The following is a 19204-nucleotide window of genomic DNA, read 5'->3' as shown; positions in this document are numbered from 1 at the left end:
ATGTTTCTTTCAACCCAGTGCACTGTCATTTAAATTAGTCTGCTCTTTCCTTCTGGAAGAAACTTTCCAATTTAGGAGGCATTTTGACACTCATGACTTCGCTTTGTGTTATATTCACTGAGAACATAAAATCATAGAATCATAGAATATCTGAGTTGGACCCACAAGGATCATTGAGTCCAACTCGACATCACACACAACACACACACAAAAAGCTACAAAATGGCAGTATCCCATAGTCTTTGGCATTAGCACTGAAATTCATCCCAAAGCAAAAATCTGAGAGAGGCAACATAGGACTAAGGCATAGATCTTTAGGTAGCTCTGTTCACAGCAATGAATTTTGGTCAGTATGGGTATTTCAACATGTCTCTTTTTTAAATGAATCACTCGAGAGGGAATAAGAGGAAGATAAAAAAAGACAGCTTTTAAGGACATGCAAGTCAAATTTGCCCTCAAACATGGATGGAAATTGATGTGCATATATATATATTTTTTTTTTTCTGGGGGGTAGTGCCAAAAAAAGTATTATTGCCATAATACTTTTAATCCAATTGTAAACAAAGTAATTCCTTAGAAATCTTACTGGAATCAGTAGTAATTTCATTCCAGACCTGCCTTTTTATTAAACAAACAAACAAAGAATGGTTGTTCTTGTGATAGCTGTGAGTGGATGCTTGCAGAAAAGTCTAACAGGCTCAGAGTAACAATTCTTGCTACACCAGGTTGGAGTTCAGTGATTGACACTTGGAGTCTTCATGAACCAGATGTCATAATTTTTCTGTATTTTTCCTGATGTGACATTTTTTGGAGATGCAGTTTTCAAAGTACGTTGTGTCATACTCTGATCTCAAAATATTTTTTTTTTTCCAAGGCTTAGAAACTCTGGCATTTGCTCTCATACATACTGATGCTGAGAGACTGCTGCAACACACATCAACTTTCCCAGCTTTTAATGAAGGCTATGGGAGCAGCAGATGGTGTTTGGTAGGTTTAATTTCTATCGGATTCTCCGTTAATTTGTTTTCTTGTGTGTGCTGTGTCAGAGTTGGATTTGCAATTATTAATTTAGCATGGATTGTTTAAATTAATGTTATTTAACAGGACTTTATTGGTAATACATATCATAAACAAACAAGTACAGTAGTAATGGGAGTACTAATAATCTGTTTAATTTATTTTTTTTTAACTTTATGTTACCTTGATGCTAGGATCTGAGAAGCTTTTATATCTGCAACCACGTGAAGGAAGTAGTAACTCATGAAGACTCTTCTTTGCAACAGCAGGAAAGCAAAACATATACTGTCCCAGATGATTCCTGCTTCTCCACTAGGCAGTTTACAATCTACATTGCTGGTTGCTGGAAGAAGAAACCATCAGCATAAGAACTACTGAAATAAGTATTTTTTGCAATGCTTAATCACTTAAATAATGCCTTTAAAATGACTTTAAATAAAGCCTTTAAATTGACTTGAATTGAGGAACTTTAATTTCATTTTTCTTAAGAAAACTGACATATACTTCCATCTGAAGTATATTTTCTTGTACAGCTAATTGGAAAGCTTCCAACAATTTGATATCCTATGAAAACTGAGAATTCATCATAACTGAAGAATTTTCAAGCAAATTCACCCTGTTCTAATAAGCTCTTGGTTAAAAAAAAAAAAAAAAAAAAGAAAAAAGTTTAAGGAAAGAAGTATTTTTGGTTAACTTGAAATATTTGATTTCAGCACATTTTAGAACGAAATTTATTATTATTTTTTTTAATCTCAAAATGACTGTCTCTTTTTTCTACTAAGAACAATATCAACATGAAAAGGAAGTGTGTTATTTTTGTCAAAATAATTTTTTAATTGACTACTACCACCTAATATTTTTCTTTTCCCCCTCCACATCTCAGTTCACAGGAATCCTTGGTGTTTCCATTGCAGAAGAGAAAAAAAATACTTGAAACCACAAAACTGCTTCCTTTGGGATAGGAGGAAAAAGACAGAGAGGAAATCCCATTCCTCCTGCATATAAATTTTGGCGTTGGCTATTTCTTCCTTTCTTTCTTTCTTTCTTTATTCTCTAAAGACAGTTCTTTTGGGAATACTCAAAAATTAAAACTGGGTTTTGTGGAGCTAGACTATAAACTAAATGGTCTACACTGCCCTACAGAATGGAGAGGACTCAAGGGAGAAACTCCGACTCAAAGCTGGCTTTACAGTTAAGCAAGCCAGCATACCAGACCTGGAAGTTTGAGCTCCAACTGTTTCTAAGCGTGCTATGCCCATCCCCTGGGGAATCAGAAAGCCATGTCTAAGTTTCTGATCCTGCTCCAAAAGTTTTGGATAATACAAGAACCACTGGGCACCATTTAACTTGTGAATTTGATTCTTGGTATTTCCTTTACCTCTATTGTCCACTTATCTATTAGGATCAGACGTGAGGATTTTTGAAATAGGAATTCAGAACTCTACTGCAGCTTCAATGAAATCAAACAGTAGTTCTGTTTTAAATTCCACCAAAAAAAAAAAAAAAAAGTATTTTTAAATTGTCAGCACAGGGTGCCAGGACAAAGTGGAGCCAAATTTATAGCCCACTGAGAGGTAAAGGGTCTCACTCCCCATACGTCCTTCCTACCTCCCTCCCTTCTGTTGCCTCCATTGACTCATGCTACCCACTCCAACCCTGTTATCACTACCAACTTGAGAATAATCATAAAAAATTACCTGAGGTCATTGTGCCTGCAAAAAAATTACAACTTTTACGCTGGATTAGCCTCCTGCAATTTCAGTGAGTTGAAGTGGTTTTGAGGAGCTGAACACAAGACCTGCTGCACAGCAAGGAGTGGGACTTTACAGCTAAGAAAAGGTGCCGTCTCTGTGCAGTGGTGGTGAGCTAGTAACTGACCTCAATTTGTATGGCAAAACCATAAACCCAATTATCACATGAACTGCAGATACCATGAAACTGTGTTAAGCTCCCATGTCACCATATTGTACATTTACAGCAAACACAGTTTGTGTGTATGTGAGTGGGGGTGTTAATAGTTCTCTGTGTATCTCCCTTTTTTCTAGGAAATATTTTCAATACCTTGTCTTGCTAGTCCATATATGACCAAACTCTATTAACTGAACTCATGTAAGATATTTGCACAAGGTATTATGTATTATGTCAAGAGAGGGCACATTTTAAATATGGTAGGAGATTTTGAAGGTGTTCCTTAAGCTTTAGGAAATTACAAAGAAAAACAGGCTATACTTACGGATACGGTAGCCTTTAACTGTACAAGCCAAGCTAAATGCCTGAATCAACCAGCAACTATTCTTAACTAATGACTCAATGTAGCCACAGGCTCCTATCTGTAAAGTAAAAGAACAGTTTCATATAACAAGACGTAGAAGAAATAAAGATAAGAAAAGTATTGCATCTCCTTAAATTACTTGAGAATATTATTACTGTCATTGGCTGAATTGCATCCCATTAGTAAAACAGATTAGATGTAAGTGTCTTTAGCAGTAACACATATCACATAGCAAGAATTAGTTCTTTTGATTATCCAGGAGATAGCAGGTATATAGGTTTTGCTTGTGTTTTTGCAGAGAAAGTGATATGTCTGGCATGTGATGCAGTGTGACGGCTAAGCAACTTTTATAAATCACTGAGTTAAACTTGCAAACATACACGGACAAGCTTAACTTAACATACACATGGCCCCACTGAATTCCCAAGCATAAAATGAAGCACATATGTGAGCATTTAGAACGTTTGCAAATTCAAACCACCCATAAATCAATTTTATTTCAGTACAGTGACTTATATAAATGTAAAAAGAAAAATGTCTGCTCTTTTCAGTCCAGCACTTAAATGTTCAAAGCTAAAAGGCAATTGCCAGGAATAAATCTAAATTTATCTTTCATAAAGTTTTAAGTACTGCCTTGTCTCAATCACCTATTAGTGCCACTGCAAGAATCTGTTCTAAATGGTTAATTAATGTAAGAAAACCTTTAATACTTCACAGAAGTGTTTAACATTCTATTATAAAATGTGTCTGTTTTCCCCTGAAGCTCACAATAGTTCTAAAGGAAAACAGAATGCAGCTTGTAATTTTGTAGTCACACAACTACATCTAGTACTAGGCTTGAAAATTCTAGTTTAAAATAAAAGGTTTAATTGAATGTGCACTATTTATTGATGGTGTAACTGATCTTGCACTTTTAACTCATTTCTCACCCCACCGAAACTTTCACAGACTTCTAAGGAACAACTTAAAAAGACAAAGTATTCAGAATCTGATCCTTTGAAAATAGCTTGTGAGCTTTCTCAGAGCCAGACTGAAACAAGTATGCACATTTTCCTATAATGTATATGCATTAGCATTCTCTGGATATACACTTGCAGTTTCTGCTTTAAAATGGAGCCTGCTTTGCACTAGCAAAAGGCTGTGGTCCTGAAAAGGATTTCTAATGACCATTCAGTGCACTGTGCATAATTCCAATGAAGCCACAAAAGTGCTCAGGGCAGCAGAAATGCAGCAGCTACTTACTGAGAGGATGTTCTTCATGGTGATCACAAAAACATTGTATGCAATCAGCCAGTCCCAGTAACGCAGAATACTCCTGATGGGTTTCAGCAGCAAATCTCCACCAAAGAGAAGGAAATAAAAGCAGGCTACCAAGTAGCCCATACAGAATATGCTGATCCTTGTGGTTCCCGTTATGAAGATTATAGTAAGCACAAACCAGAAGAGGTAACTAAATATTATCACCTTATACATGTCTAAGTAGGACCTGGAAGTAAAAGAAGGAGAAAAAATTACCATTTCTTGAGGACAATGATAAATTTCCACTATTTATGCGACTGGTCGCTACTTGTAGCTACAAACAGACAGCAGAGCATTCGCACCCCACGTCAGCATTTGGGCATATGCATAGAATTAATGCCAAGGTCAGTGGATCTGGCTGGCTCATATACTCAATTGTAGCTCATTCATGTGCATAAGCACCTTGCTGCATGCACCCAGTCAGGGCACCTTGCACCACACAGGATCAAGCCTTGTATCATAAAAGGGGGAAAAATATATTCTCACCAAACTTAATGATAGAGTGATATTACCTGTCAATGCCACTTCTGCAATTTAAAAGCTATCTAAAATAATCCTTTAAGAAGTGTGGGTAGTACTAAAGCAAATCTATCTTCAAAAGCCAGCTACAGTACTTCACTGCAAACAGTTCTGTATTTATAAATTCTAGGGAATTCAGCCTGGTTAAAGCCTACCTTTCAAAGACAGCTGCTAAAAATACCTTTCTCCAGTGGAGATCAACTGAAAAAGTTTTGAGGAGTAAAAAAGCTCCTACAGAATATAAATGTGCTAGAATTTACTGAGATGTTTGCCAGGAAGCTGCAAGACAGAACTATCTGAAATCAGCCTGGCCCACAATGGGAAAGAGTGAGAAACAATTTAGTATTTTTTTTCAGATTCATCAAAATCTTGACTTAATATTGACTCAGTGAGCTTTCAAATAAGAATATCTGCCAAAGGCAATACCAAATACTACATATAGTTAAACACTGCAAACCCAACAAATTCTTGTTTTCCACCCATTTAGTGTTTTGATTCCAGATGTACTATGTTTTCAGGGTCTGTTCACCAAGGCTGTGAAACTGGATTTGTCAGGAAACCAGGCAGGGAGACAGCACGATGGGAGTACACATATACCTAAGCCAAACCATGTAAGGAGTAAATGAGCTAAATGCAGTAGATGAAGCCACATAAAAAGGCCCATGCTGCTTAATGTTCTCAGGCTTAGAAGTTTCTGGGTGTGTGTATTTATAGTCCTACATTTATATGTATGTATTATACATTTAGCTTGCCGAAGCTAACTGGAGAGGCATTTAATGAAAGGTAATGAGAAAGCTCCTCTGTGTTTATTTCCCACAAACGTTAAAGAAATTTATCAACTAATGCCTGTGAAGGCTAAAAATTTCATGGCTTCAGAAATGCTGCTGGGTTTGGGGTGATAAAACATTATCAAATAATCTATACACACTAGGAAAATAAAGACACAGAAGATAACAGTTGAACAGATCTTCAGGAACTCAAACTTCACTCAAAATGGTGCTCTCACTGTTTTTCTCTAGGAAAAAACAACAACAACAACAACAACAGAATCTTAATATTTGGTGTTTCGTTAATAATACTTATGTGATGGATGGCTAGGAAGAAATCACCTTCCTGAAACCATTTTAACAATTGCAGTATTTCAGAAATCTTCTCCTTTGCTACCAAAGAAGTACATCAACATCTGTTGAAAAATGTCCCAGACAAAACTGAATTGATCAAATATGCAAGAATATTTTAATGCTCTTCAACAAATATGAATTCTGATTCTGAAAAGACAACATGAATTTGTCTGGATCCAAATATTCCAACATTCACACGTCATTTGGTTGAATCACAGTGCAACAGTGAATACCACTCTCAGATTAAAACATACAGAAATTAGAGAGAATATAAAAAGGAATGCAATAATTTAGTGTTTTTTTTTGTTTGTTTGTTTTTTCACTATAATGTTGATAGTCCATTACATTCTTAGCAGTCATCTAAAATACTAAATACAACTGCTCTTCTCGTTTTCAAAATATACATTAAACGTAATAGCGTTAGACATCAGTACACCAAAACAAAACAGGATGAAAAGGAAAGATTCTCACAAGGCAGGAAACAATACAACTGTATGATGTATTTCTTAGAGATGTAAATCTTTCTCATTTTAAGCAATACACAATTACAAGCAAGACCAACCACATGAAAGATTCCACGTTCAGGTTGTCTTCTTACAAAAATGGTGTTTGAAAAAGTCATTCAGGGTATACCTACATTATGGACATAACTGACTATCTCAGATACATCTGTGCTGGCCCAAGAACAATGCCAACTGATGCTGCACAGAGAGCAGTGGGCAGAACCTCAAATACCTGAACTCATGTACCTGAATAATCTCACATACATGAAAATATTCCCCAAATTATATTTCTTTCTATTGTAATACCCCCAGATGCCTGTATTTTTCTGTTATAGTGCGGAGTCATTTTCCAAACATCGTTTTAATTTTCCTTAAATATTTACAATAACATAGGTAGATCAAATGCTTTAAGAGAAGGAATAAAGATATGTTTTGGGTATGGGGGGCAGAAGAGAAGTAATAAAGATATGTTTTGGAGATGGGAGGCGGTTCTCAGTATATTGCCTCTCAAGCTGTATGATGCATTCTTAGATGCAAATCTTCCAAAATCAGAAAGTTAGGAAATGAAGAGTTTCAGTTCCTTGCTCTGGAGATTATAATGCAACAGTGAGAGACTGAAGTACAAGATTACCCCAACAGCTAAGAAGACCCTGCACAAACACAGAGTCAGTCAGGAGCCTTAACTTTTTTTTTTTTTTTAAACTTTTTCACATCAGAAAATTTTTAATCTTGGATAGCATATACTGTAATTTTACGCATTCACCGTAGACCGCAAAGATAATTACTTTAATGCTGTGTAAATCTTCCAAACCTCATTTTCTAAGCAGTTTTTAAATACACTTCCAGTGTCATAGAGGAGAAGCCACCCTCAGGATGTGGCATTTGAACACACCTAGAAAATCTGTGAGACAGCTGAATCCTAAGGGAACAGTCCCACTCCCCTTCATCCCCTCAGCTGTGTACTGCTGTCTTTGGCTCTAGCTCTTTAAATTTATTTAAAGAAGCAAGTGTATTTAAACTCATTTTGTGGGAGACAGAAGGAAGGACTAATTAATGACTATACAGCCTATGAAACAACTCATTGCTGGTGTGATGAATTCAAGGGTGAAACAACAGTAAAAGCAGGAGTGTGCAGATGGAAGCCAGGAATACATTTACACTTCAGGGGGAGATTAGCCACTATACCAGAGTACCAAGAACATCAGAGCATGGCTTTTGATAGCACAATAACTTCTGAATTAGAAAATATGCAGAAGAATCTTGAAAGACAAACAAAATATGAGAAATACTAATTGGCCAACAGTGTCATTAGCAGAATTCACTTATATTCTAGATGACTCTGTCACTCTAGTGACTGCATCAGTTAACAAAGGAAGACCAACTGATGTCATCTACCTGGACTTCTCTAAGGCCTTTGGCACAGTCCCACATGACGTCCTGGTCTCCAAACAGGGGAGATATGGTTTTGATGGGTGGACCATTCAGTGGATGTGAAGGTCACACCCAGAGAGTGGTGATTGATGGCTTTATGTCCAAGTGGAGGCTTGGTGACGAGTGGTGTCCCTCAGGAGTTTGTCCTGGGACCAGTGCTATTTAATATCTTTATAAATGACACTGACAGTGGGATCAAGTGCACCCTCAGCACGTTTGTAGATGACACCAAGCTGAGGGGTGCAGTTGATACAACAGATGGAATGGATGCCATCCAAAGGGACCTGGATTGGCTGGAGAAGTGGGCCCACATGAACCTAATGAGGTTCAACAAGTCCAAGTGCCAGGTGCTGCACCTGGGTTGCGGCAATCCCAGAAATGAGCAGAGACTGAGAGAAGAACTCACCGAGACCAGCTCTGCAGAGAAGGACTTGGGGGTTCTGGTGGACGAAAAGCACAACATGAGCCAGCAGTGTGCCAGAAGGCCAACTGCATCCTCATCTGCATCAACAGAAGAGTGGCCAACAGGGCAAGGAAAGTGATTGTGCCCCTCTGCTCTGACCTCATGAGGCCTCATCTTGAGTCCTGTGTCCAGGTCTGGAGCCCCCAGCACAAGATGGATGTGGGGCTGTTAGACGGCGTCCAGAGGGCCACAAGGATGATAAAGGGGCTGAAGCACCTCTCCTATGAAGAAAGGATGAGAGAGCTGGGACTGTTCAGCCTGAAGAAGAGAAGGCTCTGGGGCAACCTCATTGCAGCTTTTCAGTACTTTAAGTGGTCTTATAAAAAAGATGGAGAACAACTCTTTGCTAGATCAGATAACAAGAGGACAAAGGAGAAGGTTTTAAACTAAAAGAGGGGAGATTTAGATTAGAGGTTAGGAGGAAATTCTTTACTCTGGAGTGGTGAGGCACTACAATAGGTTGCCCAGAGAGGTTGTGGATGTCCCATCCTTGGAGGTGTTAAAGATCAGGTTAGACAAGGCCCTGGGCAACCTGATCAAGTGGGAGATATGCCCGCCCATGGCAGGGGAGTTGGAACTAAGTGATCTTCAAGGTCCCTTCCACTCCAAGGCATTCTATGATTCTATGATCTTGTTCAAAAACAAGGAAGAGAAAATCCGAAGTTCATTCTATCCATCCACCAAAACTTTTTTAAAAGTTGGCTGTCTGTACCAACTTTTTTTTGGCTGTCTGTACCAACTTTTTTGTCATCCACCAAAACTTTTTTAAAAGATGGCTGTCTGTACCAAATTATCTGCTTTTATTTACTAAAGCTTTATTAGTCTTATGATCACTTCAGTATTTTATTTCCACAGGAATTACTTGTTAACTGTAATGCAATCCAGCCTGTTGCAAAAAAAGATTGCTCTAGGTGTAGTTGTGTTCCCAGCAGGCTCAATAATGTGTTTGGCTGTGGCCAGTCCAGTGTAGTAGTGGATCACTACCTTTGCCTGCAGGCCCCCCAAGGCACTGATGCTGCAGCTGATAATCATAGAATCACAGAATTGTATAATCACAGAATCATAGAATGGCCTGGGCTGGAAGGGACCTCAAAGATCATCTAGTTCCAACCCCTCTGCCACAGGCAGTGATGCCACCCATTAGACCAGGTTGCCCTCAAGTCAGCACTTTGAAGTTTAGGGAAAGAACGCACTTTTCTGTTTACACACTGATGAGACAATACTGTCCTGTTACATTGACATAGGTCAATGTTTCTTCATTCTGGAGGAGCTCTTGTTGGGTCATTTCATTGTGGTCCCTTAACAGCTACCTGTTTTGCTTTGAGTGTGGATCACTACCTCTATATAACCCCAGGGCTCTTCCCACAGCCCTCTTCTGATGACTAGCCTCTCCCTCTCCTTCAGGCATGTTACTCCTATGTGTTTACATAGCTGTCTCTTTACCTCTGTTCTTCCAATTTCTTCTCTCTCTCCCCTCTTCCTTATCTCCTATTCCTTACATTCTTTGCACCTGGATCCTACATCACAGTGTTTCCCCTTCTGATCTCAACACTGCTAATTTATCACCAAGCAGCTATTCCCACAGCCTTTCTCTGTAGCTCCATTTCAATCTCCAGAAGTCAGGTTCACTGATTTTCCCTTTTCCAATAGCTACATCAAAACTTCTGAAAATTAGCTCTATTATTTTAATGGACTTCTTTGGATTTAGTGTTGTGGATAGATCCTGTAAGACTTAGGACTGTTATTTTCTTACTCCCATTCTCTTATCAATGAAGTCCTTCCTTCATGATTCTATTTTCTTTAAAAATCCACAAATCCAAAGCTGTGTTATTTAAGGCCATTTTATTAGCAATGAAATGTTTATTTGCTTTATACAAATACGATGGGAAGCCTAAAATGATGTTTTGCAGATCCTTTTTCACTAACCTGAGTTAGAACTGTAGTTCCAAAAAAGGTATTACAGCTGCCTTTGAGAGAATTTCTCTGACTCACCTGATGATGGTTCCCAGGAGGGACTGTTCAATGACTGACTGTTAATATTCTTTCTGCTCTCAGGAGGCAAAAAGTAGATTGCAATCCCAAATTATTTTCCTGTCAATGTCTAGGAGAACATTGGAAAACTGCTTGAGAACTGAAATGAGGATTTTCTGGCATTAGAGACTGTGGGAAAGGATTATCCTCCATGAAGTCACTTCAAATTCTGTTTCATTTTAAAAGCTCCTACTTCTATTATTCGCTTTTATTTCTGTTTCAAAGCCTTTCAGTTTTGCTCTCCCTTGGGTTTATGCACATATCCCCTGAGAAATCTGGGGGTGGAAAAACAAGAAAATTTCAGGAAATCTCTTCCTTAGACTGTATTTATCATTTTTGAGCTCAAGTATTTCTCCGGAAAGAAGAAAATTAAGCATTTGGAAACATTATTTTTTCCTGCCACTGTTTATATTGCAGTTAGAAGCTTTTTAGCCATGTCTATTAGAACAAACTGGCACCTTCTCAAGGAATCAGACACATCAGAAGAGTGCTTCAGTCTTCAAGTGCCACTTCTTTTCCTTAGCAGTAAATACACATTGGGCTTCTCAGAAAACACATGAATACTAAGCACTATGTTTCTGATGCTTTGTAACTTATTCATAACCAGGTTGTCTTCACTTATCTGTCTGGATCTTTCTGACTGACTTTTGGATGAATGCCATTTTTCATTTAACATGCTTGGATAAGCTTTAAAACAAGGTTGCTGTCCCTGATAAAAAATATTTAGATCATTCTGAAATGTCTCCATCAACGTGAAAGAAACATTTTTAGATAAAGCCCTTTTAGTTCCAAATTGTCTTGAATATAGGCCAGATACATGCATCTTCTTCTGAGGTATATCTTCAGTCCATTCTCCAGAGCTTGAGAGTCCTTCTTTTAAAAGATTTATAATCTCTAATAAAAGATTCAAAGTCATCTTAAGAGACTGTCCAGCCATTCTCTGTCACTTCTTTGAGGCAAATTAGGCATTGGACAGTGCGATCACTTGAAAATAACACCATTTAAAGCCTGGGAAAAATCCGCATTGTAATGAAGGCATTGAATGGGACACTAAAGGAAAGATCCCATCAGGCAGAGAAGATCTATTATGCAGATCATACTAAAGGAAGGTCTGTTTATACCTGTCTACACATTCTACAAGTATGTTCCCATTACAGTTCCAGGAAGCTTACACTTCAAATTCAGAAGAAAAAACTTTATAACATACCTACCCCGGCATCTACAAAAAGGATATCATAAACAGGAATTTCCTCTGTTCCTGAAATGTGTTCTCTATTCATTTGATGGAATTTTCAACAAAAATGTCCCTGTTCTGTTTCTTTCCCCACCTTGTTCTTTTCATTCTATTCACACAACATAAAGCTATCGCAGGAAACAGTCACACAGATTTCTGTATTTGTCTGAAACAAGCATAGAGTGATCATGGGTTATCTGTACAGCTCACCACTATGAATTCTTTGTTGTTGTTGTTGTTGATTTGGTTATTTTCCACCAACAATATCACTTCTAGACACAAGGTGCAAATTCCCAATTAAATGGCTGCATAATACATATGTGTATCATGTATACACAGTCTATTTTCTCAACACATGCTAATTAGTGTGTTTCAATACATATAAAGCCACCAATGGCTTCAAGCTGAGGCATGCCATGCAAATGAATCAAAAGACAGAACTTAACCTAAAGGATTGTGGAGAGGCAGCAGGCCAATTCACCTTGGACTTTGCCTTCCATTATAAATCTAACTCTGATTCCCATCCAAAATCTTCAAAGAACATCCTTTGTGCTTCAAACTTTTCATGCTTGGCCATTTGGGAATATCTTCTACAGATGACTAGAAATACCTATCAGATGCCAGGGAACTTTGAAAAGATGCCAAACTACACTGTTTAAAAAACAGTCATTTTCTTGACCCCCTTTCCCTTCTGAAGATAGCCTCCAGATATGGTGTCACTGATAATGATTCTTTTTTTCACAACTTTTTTTTTTTTTCCTAGATTAAGATGGGAAAAAAAGATCTATCTCTTCTTTCTTTGAGAAATCACATTATCAGCAAGGGTCTTTGCCAGTGACCAAGGGACCAAGGAGACCAAGCATATCAGAGTGTCTGATGCAACTGCTGAAATAGCTTTTGTTTTGTGGACACCACCACAGTGGCAATAAGAATAACTCAGCCAATCCCCCTACTCATTCCTCTTGAGCAAACCCTATTTGGCAGATGTCTCTTGGAAAGCATCCCATCTTGATGGAGTATTTTGAAGAGATCTTATGACCAAGCTCTATTTGGCAGATGTCTCTTGGAAAACATCTCCACTTGATGGCGTATTTTGAAAAGAGGTTATGACTTCTCTCACTCCGTTTATGTTAGTGGGTCTAGAGCATGGGGTCCACTGTGGAGGCTGGAAATACTCAAGAGGGAGAACTTTTTACCCTACACCCAGAAGTGACTATAAATCTCTGGATAAGTTGAGTCAACTGAAAGTACTTCCATTGTCTCCTCTTTAAAGTTATTTCAAAACACATTTGGCCATCATTTCTAAGAGAAACAGCAGTATCATCTTAAGATCTTGAGAAGGGATTTTGGTGATAGCACTTCTCTGGTAACAGAAATACAAATTTATAAGCGTAAGGGAGACTTCACTAGACATTATTTCAAATTTTGTTATTCCTTTCACACTCACACATCTGTTAACATACATTTCAAAACAAACACCTAGTCTAAACAAAGCAGTAGCTAACAGATCTTATTCCTCCCATTTATTCCTGTAACACTGCATCAACCTGTCAGAGAGACCTTCAATTAATATTATGCCCAGCACAACTCAGAAGCGCTGAGCTAATCTGTGAAGTGATCACATCGGAATGCCTCCACTGTTTGAAGCCTGGGGATAAGAGACTCTCTCAGGCTCTTCACCCCCCCACACTCCCTTCATATTATTCACCTTTTTAAATAACATTACATACAATGCTGAGGAACAGAAAGTCAAGCCACTTGCCTTTTTAAAGTCACTTTTAATTTTTTTTACTACTTAGATGAAATAGCACAAAGGACATTTTCCTATTTTAGTGTATCATTTTGCTCGTAGACATCTCCGCAAGACATGAGTGATGACTTAGTGTAATTAAGCACATACATGGGCAAGTTCAGACAACAATTGGTTCTTGCTAATATGTATGTGTTTTTTGGGGAAGCCACAGGAGTGCTGAAATTGACCACAAACACTGTCTCACAGGGCATTCATGGAGGGAATATGCGCTTTCAGGCAAATTTATCACTGAACATCTCTTTGGGGAGCACTTAGACCAATCAGCAGTGTTAGGAAGGCTCTTGAGACTGTTTCCACCTGCCTTTTTCTAAAGCAGAAGCTGATTACTCAGAAGCTGTCTTACATCTCATAAAGCAGTAAAAGGCATGTTATGAGTTGGGAACACATATGTGTATAAATTTCAAGTAAAATTGGTAGCTGTGAGAGTTACTTTCACACTAGAGAACTTCACAAAAATGAAGCACTGTATTTTCCAAGTGTTTAAGATTCAGTTTTTACCGGCAGTAAATGAAGTCAGGAACAGGATTATGCTGGCTGAAAGATGCTGCCTCAAGATTCATACAAATTTCCACATTGTCTCCAGCCATGATTCGTACAGCAGCTTTATTTTCATCCTCAAACGTTTGCCTTTGTAAAGATGCACACAGCAGCAACATGAAATCATCTAGGAGAAAGCAGTGGTTGCAAGGAAAAATTCCGTCATTAACTGAGGTGTAGGGAGTGGTGGTGATATGCTATAATACAATTACCATGCTATAATGTAGTTTTCCCATGCTTTGATTATCCAAGACTGATTTTCAATGCATTTAACAGTGATTTGACATTTATTAATGTATTTGATTTTTTACCTGTCATCTTCTATGATTTTTCTGAAAAAAGAAATTAGAACTTTTTGATACTTCTTTATTAAAAATAGGATATTGAAAAACAGATGAAGAAATAACTAATTTGTTGAATTTTTCTGCTACACACAAAGCCACACTTTGTATTCAATTTCCCACAGAATATGTCAGCTTGCTGCTGGAGAGTAAATAAAAGCCTGGCTTCAAATTACACTGTGCAGATGTTTTAAGCAAAAGACACGTAAACACTTCTCAGCTATGTGCTAAAATACTTACAGACAAGGAAGACAGGGTTTGGTCTCACAATGAAGTCTGGAAAGTATAACCACTTTATGATGTTTGAGTTGAAGTTGGCATTACCACTTCTCCATGGATAGTCTATATGACAAAAGCACGTAGAAATGCAATCAGTACTTTACAACAATTACTTCACCCTTTTCTTCTGAATAGTTGTGAATACTTATCAATTTCCCAGCACTTTTCTGTAAAAGCAAGCAACAGTAATTGTCCATAAAAGGTAAGCGTACTTACCTTTACAAGGAGCAGGTGGAATGCCAATACAAAGGAAGTACTGGAATGTAATGATGCATGCCAGAAAACAGCAATACTTTGGCCAGATTTCTGCAATGGCTTTTCTTCTACGTCGATACAATACAGCAATCAACCAGAAGGCATGAATCATTGCATAAAAATCCATTCGTTGACCAATTACATTAACCGATAGAAGAAAACAGGTCTGTGAAGGAAGAAAAGAAAAATAAGGAACATTTGCAACCTGATGGCTAATCAATTTAGCAATTCAATTTAGCAGATAAACTATTCTGGGGATTTTGACAGAATGCTTGGACACATGCTGGGGCTGACTGCAGGTATCCTTTGCCAACCAACATGCTAAAAGAGTTTGTATCTGTCCACCAACAACTTATCCCACCACACCCCAACTGCCCAGATTTTCAATACTCTTCTATGAGTGTCAGCTACAAGAATACAGCACTAAAGTGGGTTTCCATTGTGTGATATCTAGAGATATGAAATGCAAAGAGCATTCTCACAGTAGCCTATAAGTGAAATGTTTAATTGTTGCCAAGCAAAGCACATATTACACAACCATATATTTTGATAGCACTTACAGATGTGAGAAAGAAAAGGAACCATTAAGAATAACAACAACTAAAGTGTATCCTCATGTGGGAACCAGACGAAAAGAAAAGGGATTTAGACAATATAACTTCTGTTGGCTATAGACAAATCCAGTCAATTGCTGTAAGGCAACTTTAGTTCTCCATTCCTTTTAAGGCTCTTTATCCCAGACCATTTCTGTTCTCTGGCTCCACTTAAAGTACATCCTTCACTCAGTGCCATGAAGCATGTTTTCAGACATGGTGAATAATTCATATTGAATCACTTATCCAATGTACTTCACTATTTTGATCTCCTCTTTCCTCAGATTAAGATGAGGTCAAATTTATTTCCTGAAGGAAACAACTTGCTGATTAATTTTAACTTTCTTTCATTCTTAACTCTCAGGCTGGCCATAAGCAGTTTATTCTGTTTATCAAGACCAAAGGGCAGTAGTCTTTAATGCATAGGTCAAGAACATCCTTCTAACTAGATTTGGGGTGCATTAGTTTAGCAGTTACTTTTTGTAGATAGCCATTAAACATTTTGAAAAACAAAACAAAACAAACAACAACAAAAAAAAACAAACAACAGTTTATTTGTTCTACAAACAATTTTGACAGTACATTTTGTGTGTCTATAGACAAGCAGAGGAGCTGGGAAAACTGAATTAGAGCAATTCTAATTTTTATTTTTTTGTTTTTGAGGTGCCTGTTCAGCACAGTTTGCCTTCAAGGTAGTTTCAGTTCTGGGATTTTGGTGCCAGATATAAGGAATACATTAGTTGAACTTAAGCCCCATCTGGGCTATTGCTGCTGGCAAAGCAGACAAGCAGATCTTCTACAAAATAAGACGACAACCAGATATTTAGGATTTGTCATGGATCTTCAGAAAAAATCACTTCACTAAATTTGTACCTGCCTCTCCTTACATTTTGTGCATTTCTTGTCTACTGTAAAGATATTTGGAGAAAGAAATTTGTCTTAAACATGTTGCATAAAATGGCAATAACCTTTGCTGGAGCTCTTGCTCCTGTAGACTTTTAGCAGTTATAGCAACAAGCATAAAAAAGAAGGATGTGTTTGTGCAGCCAGAGGTAAAAGAAGTCCAGAAATTATTAAATGTAGACAATGGCCTGCCAGCTCCTTCTTCCTTCTGTTCCTGCAGTTCCTGGTTCCCTGTGTGTTCATTCATATGAGGGTATTCTTCATTTCTGTCCCTTGCCCCACCTGTCATACCTTTTCGTGAGTTAAGACATGACCAGTTAAGGCTAGGTCAATGAAAAACAAGTAGAAAGAGAAAACAAATACGACATAAAAATAAAATCAAACTGAAAACCACTACTAGCAGAGAGTAACTGTTGATGTGACATAAGTTATTACTAAGAAGCATCCTACTGTCAAACATAATTCAAGCTAGTATCCAAAAATAACACAACCAAAACATTTGGAATAACAGTCTAAAGAAAATTAATATATTACAATTTACCTCCAAACCAAACTTGTAGAAGAAGTAGTTTATGAAATACTTGACACAGTTTACCAGTCCATCATCCAGATGTGCTCTTGTAATATCGTGGAAAATGGTTTTAGTCACAGGTACAGTAAGGTTATTTCGACATCTGTAGTACTCTTGATGACGGTAAATTGTAACTTCAAAAGCCAGAATAGCCAGCATCAGTAAGTTGTTCTACAGGAGATACAATCAGAAGAATACTAAATAAAAACAAAACCACAAAAAGCTATAAAACTTTCTGATAAACATCAACCAATGAATGCTAAAATGGATATTAACTTTGAGAGCTCCCACACTCCAGGATGTAGTGGAACTTATTCTTAGCTACTAACATTGAAATAAAGTGAGGTTCCTACCACTTACTGGACTTTGTACTGAGATTTGGAAGATAAGACATTTCTTTAAGAATACTGTAATGAACACTAGTTGTAGAAAGGAATTGAAAATGCATTGACCCAACTATTTTCCCTCTCACGTTTCATGGCTTCCCTTAAGATATCATGCTTGCTTTGGAGGAGATAGAGGATACAACCATCTACAAAGTCAGCTGCAGGGGTTCAGCTGGCAAGTACTAACTTCCTAAAACCACAAGGACCCTCAGTACTGCAAATATACCCTGGATACTCTTTCAAATGAACAATGATAAGTCTATCTGTCAGTCTTCATTCAGGCAAGGCTCTTTCTGTCCCAGTGCCAGCCTGACTGAAATAAAGTCATTAGCTTCTCTGAGATCAGTTTTCTCTCTCAGGAGGGAGACCTGTTTTCAGCTCAATTAAAGAGAAATATTAACCAACTCCAAAAGTTGGTTAAAACCTGAAGAAAGTTCCTCAAGGAAACCACAAATGAAGACGAAGAGGCAATCTCTGGATTTCTATTCACAAGAAATATTTGGGACAGTAATGTTTTTAATTAGTTTATTTATTTTTACAATAAGTTATTTCTGTTTGTTGTCCCTGGGCTGCTCACTGCTGTTGGGAGAGTTGCCACTTGGCAACTTCACCCTCCATGCAGAACTCACGTCAGCCATTGCACCTCCCCACATATATTCTTAACTGACAGAGATGCATGTCTAAGGGAGTGAGAGGCAGTGGCACATTTGGTGAAGGCAGAGGCACCTAACAAATTGACTGCACAAACAAAGTACAGAGAGGCAAACTCTCAGGGGAAAAAAAAAAAAAAAAAAAAGAGGAATAAATCAGCTGTTAGATCAAAGACTGCTATTAATTAGTTAATAGATTTCTGACTGCTTTAAATTTTGTGTATACAAAATTTGGAGATTCCTTAAATTACATAGAAGTGTGCAAGGTTTTCCCTGGGAATTGATAAATTTATTGTAAGTAGGGTTTTTTAATCAAGATAGGAATAATACAATATTGTTCACAGGCATCAATCGAAAACAAGAAGAAAAACAAAAGATATCAATTTACTAGTGTCTGAATGAATTATTAACTTAGCTTATTTCATTTTCTAAACTGAGACTAAGGAATAAGCACTTATAAAAATTAACTGCTTACATGTATAGCATATACTGTCATGCAAGGCAATTACTCCAAGTAGACCCATCAGTCCTGTGATACCTGAAAGCCATATACCTTTTCATTACTTAGAGCTCTTAAATACCACATTTCTTAGAGTGTTGTTAACAGACAGTAGAGTCAGAAAGTGATCCTTCTGCATGCAGATTGTCTTAATTGGTACTGAACCCCATCTGGAAATGACCTACGTAACAGATATGGCCTTCTGCTGTTTCTTTCCCTCTGTACTTCTGTACTTCCCTATTTTAAACAGCTTCCATTATTTTTTGTGTGCTATATATTTCAAAGACATTACTGAATTCATCACAAATAAGAAAATATTTCAATACAGATAGTTAAAGAAGTTACCCTTAAGTACACAAGCAGGGGATAAGACTTCCTCAATCCAACCCACTCTGCAGGATCAACTGGACCACTGTAGAGGATTGAGGTTTTGAGTTCTTCTATATCAACCTTTGTTTCATTCTCTCCAGGCTAAAAAGAAAATGCA

The 19204-nt window shown here is 37.6% G+C and overlaps 1 protein-coding gene across 1 annotated transcript in view; it reads right to left on the bottom strand.

Moving 5' to 3' along the window:
- PIEZO2 (piezo type mechanosensitive ion channel component 2) overlaps nucleotides 1-19204 on the bottom strand; it is a 311014-nt gene that overhangs the window by 51934 nt on the left and 239876 nt on the right. Inside the window, exons 21-28 of the mRNA XM_082754254.1 lie at nucleotides 19063-19188; nucleotides 17153-17353; nucleotides 15077-15281; nucleotides 14822-14923; nucleotides 14202-14367; nucleotides 4532-4775; nucleotides 3251-3347; nucleotides 1201-1360 (exon numbers count right to left, since the gene is read on the bottom strand). Of these exons, the coding sequence (XP_082610380.1) occupies nucleotides 1201-1360; nucleotides 3251-3347; nucleotides 4532-4775; nucleotides 14202-14367; nucleotides 14822-14923; nucleotides 15077-15281; nucleotides 17153-17353; nucleotides 19063-19188 (1301 nt within the window). The remainder of the gene's footprint in view (nucleotides 1-1200; nucleotides 1361-3250; nucleotides 3348-4531; nucleotides 4776-14201; nucleotides 14368-14821; nucleotides 14924-15076; nucleotides 15282-17152; nucleotides 17354-19062; nucleotides 19189-19204) is intronic.

Source organism: Aythya marila (assembly GCF_965140915.1).
Source record: "Aythya marila genome assembly, chromosome: 2".
NCBI lineage: Eukaryota > Metazoa > Chordata > Aves > Anseriformes > Anatidae > Aythya > Aythya marila.
This window is presented reverse-complemented; position numbering and strand designations above follow the sequence as displayed.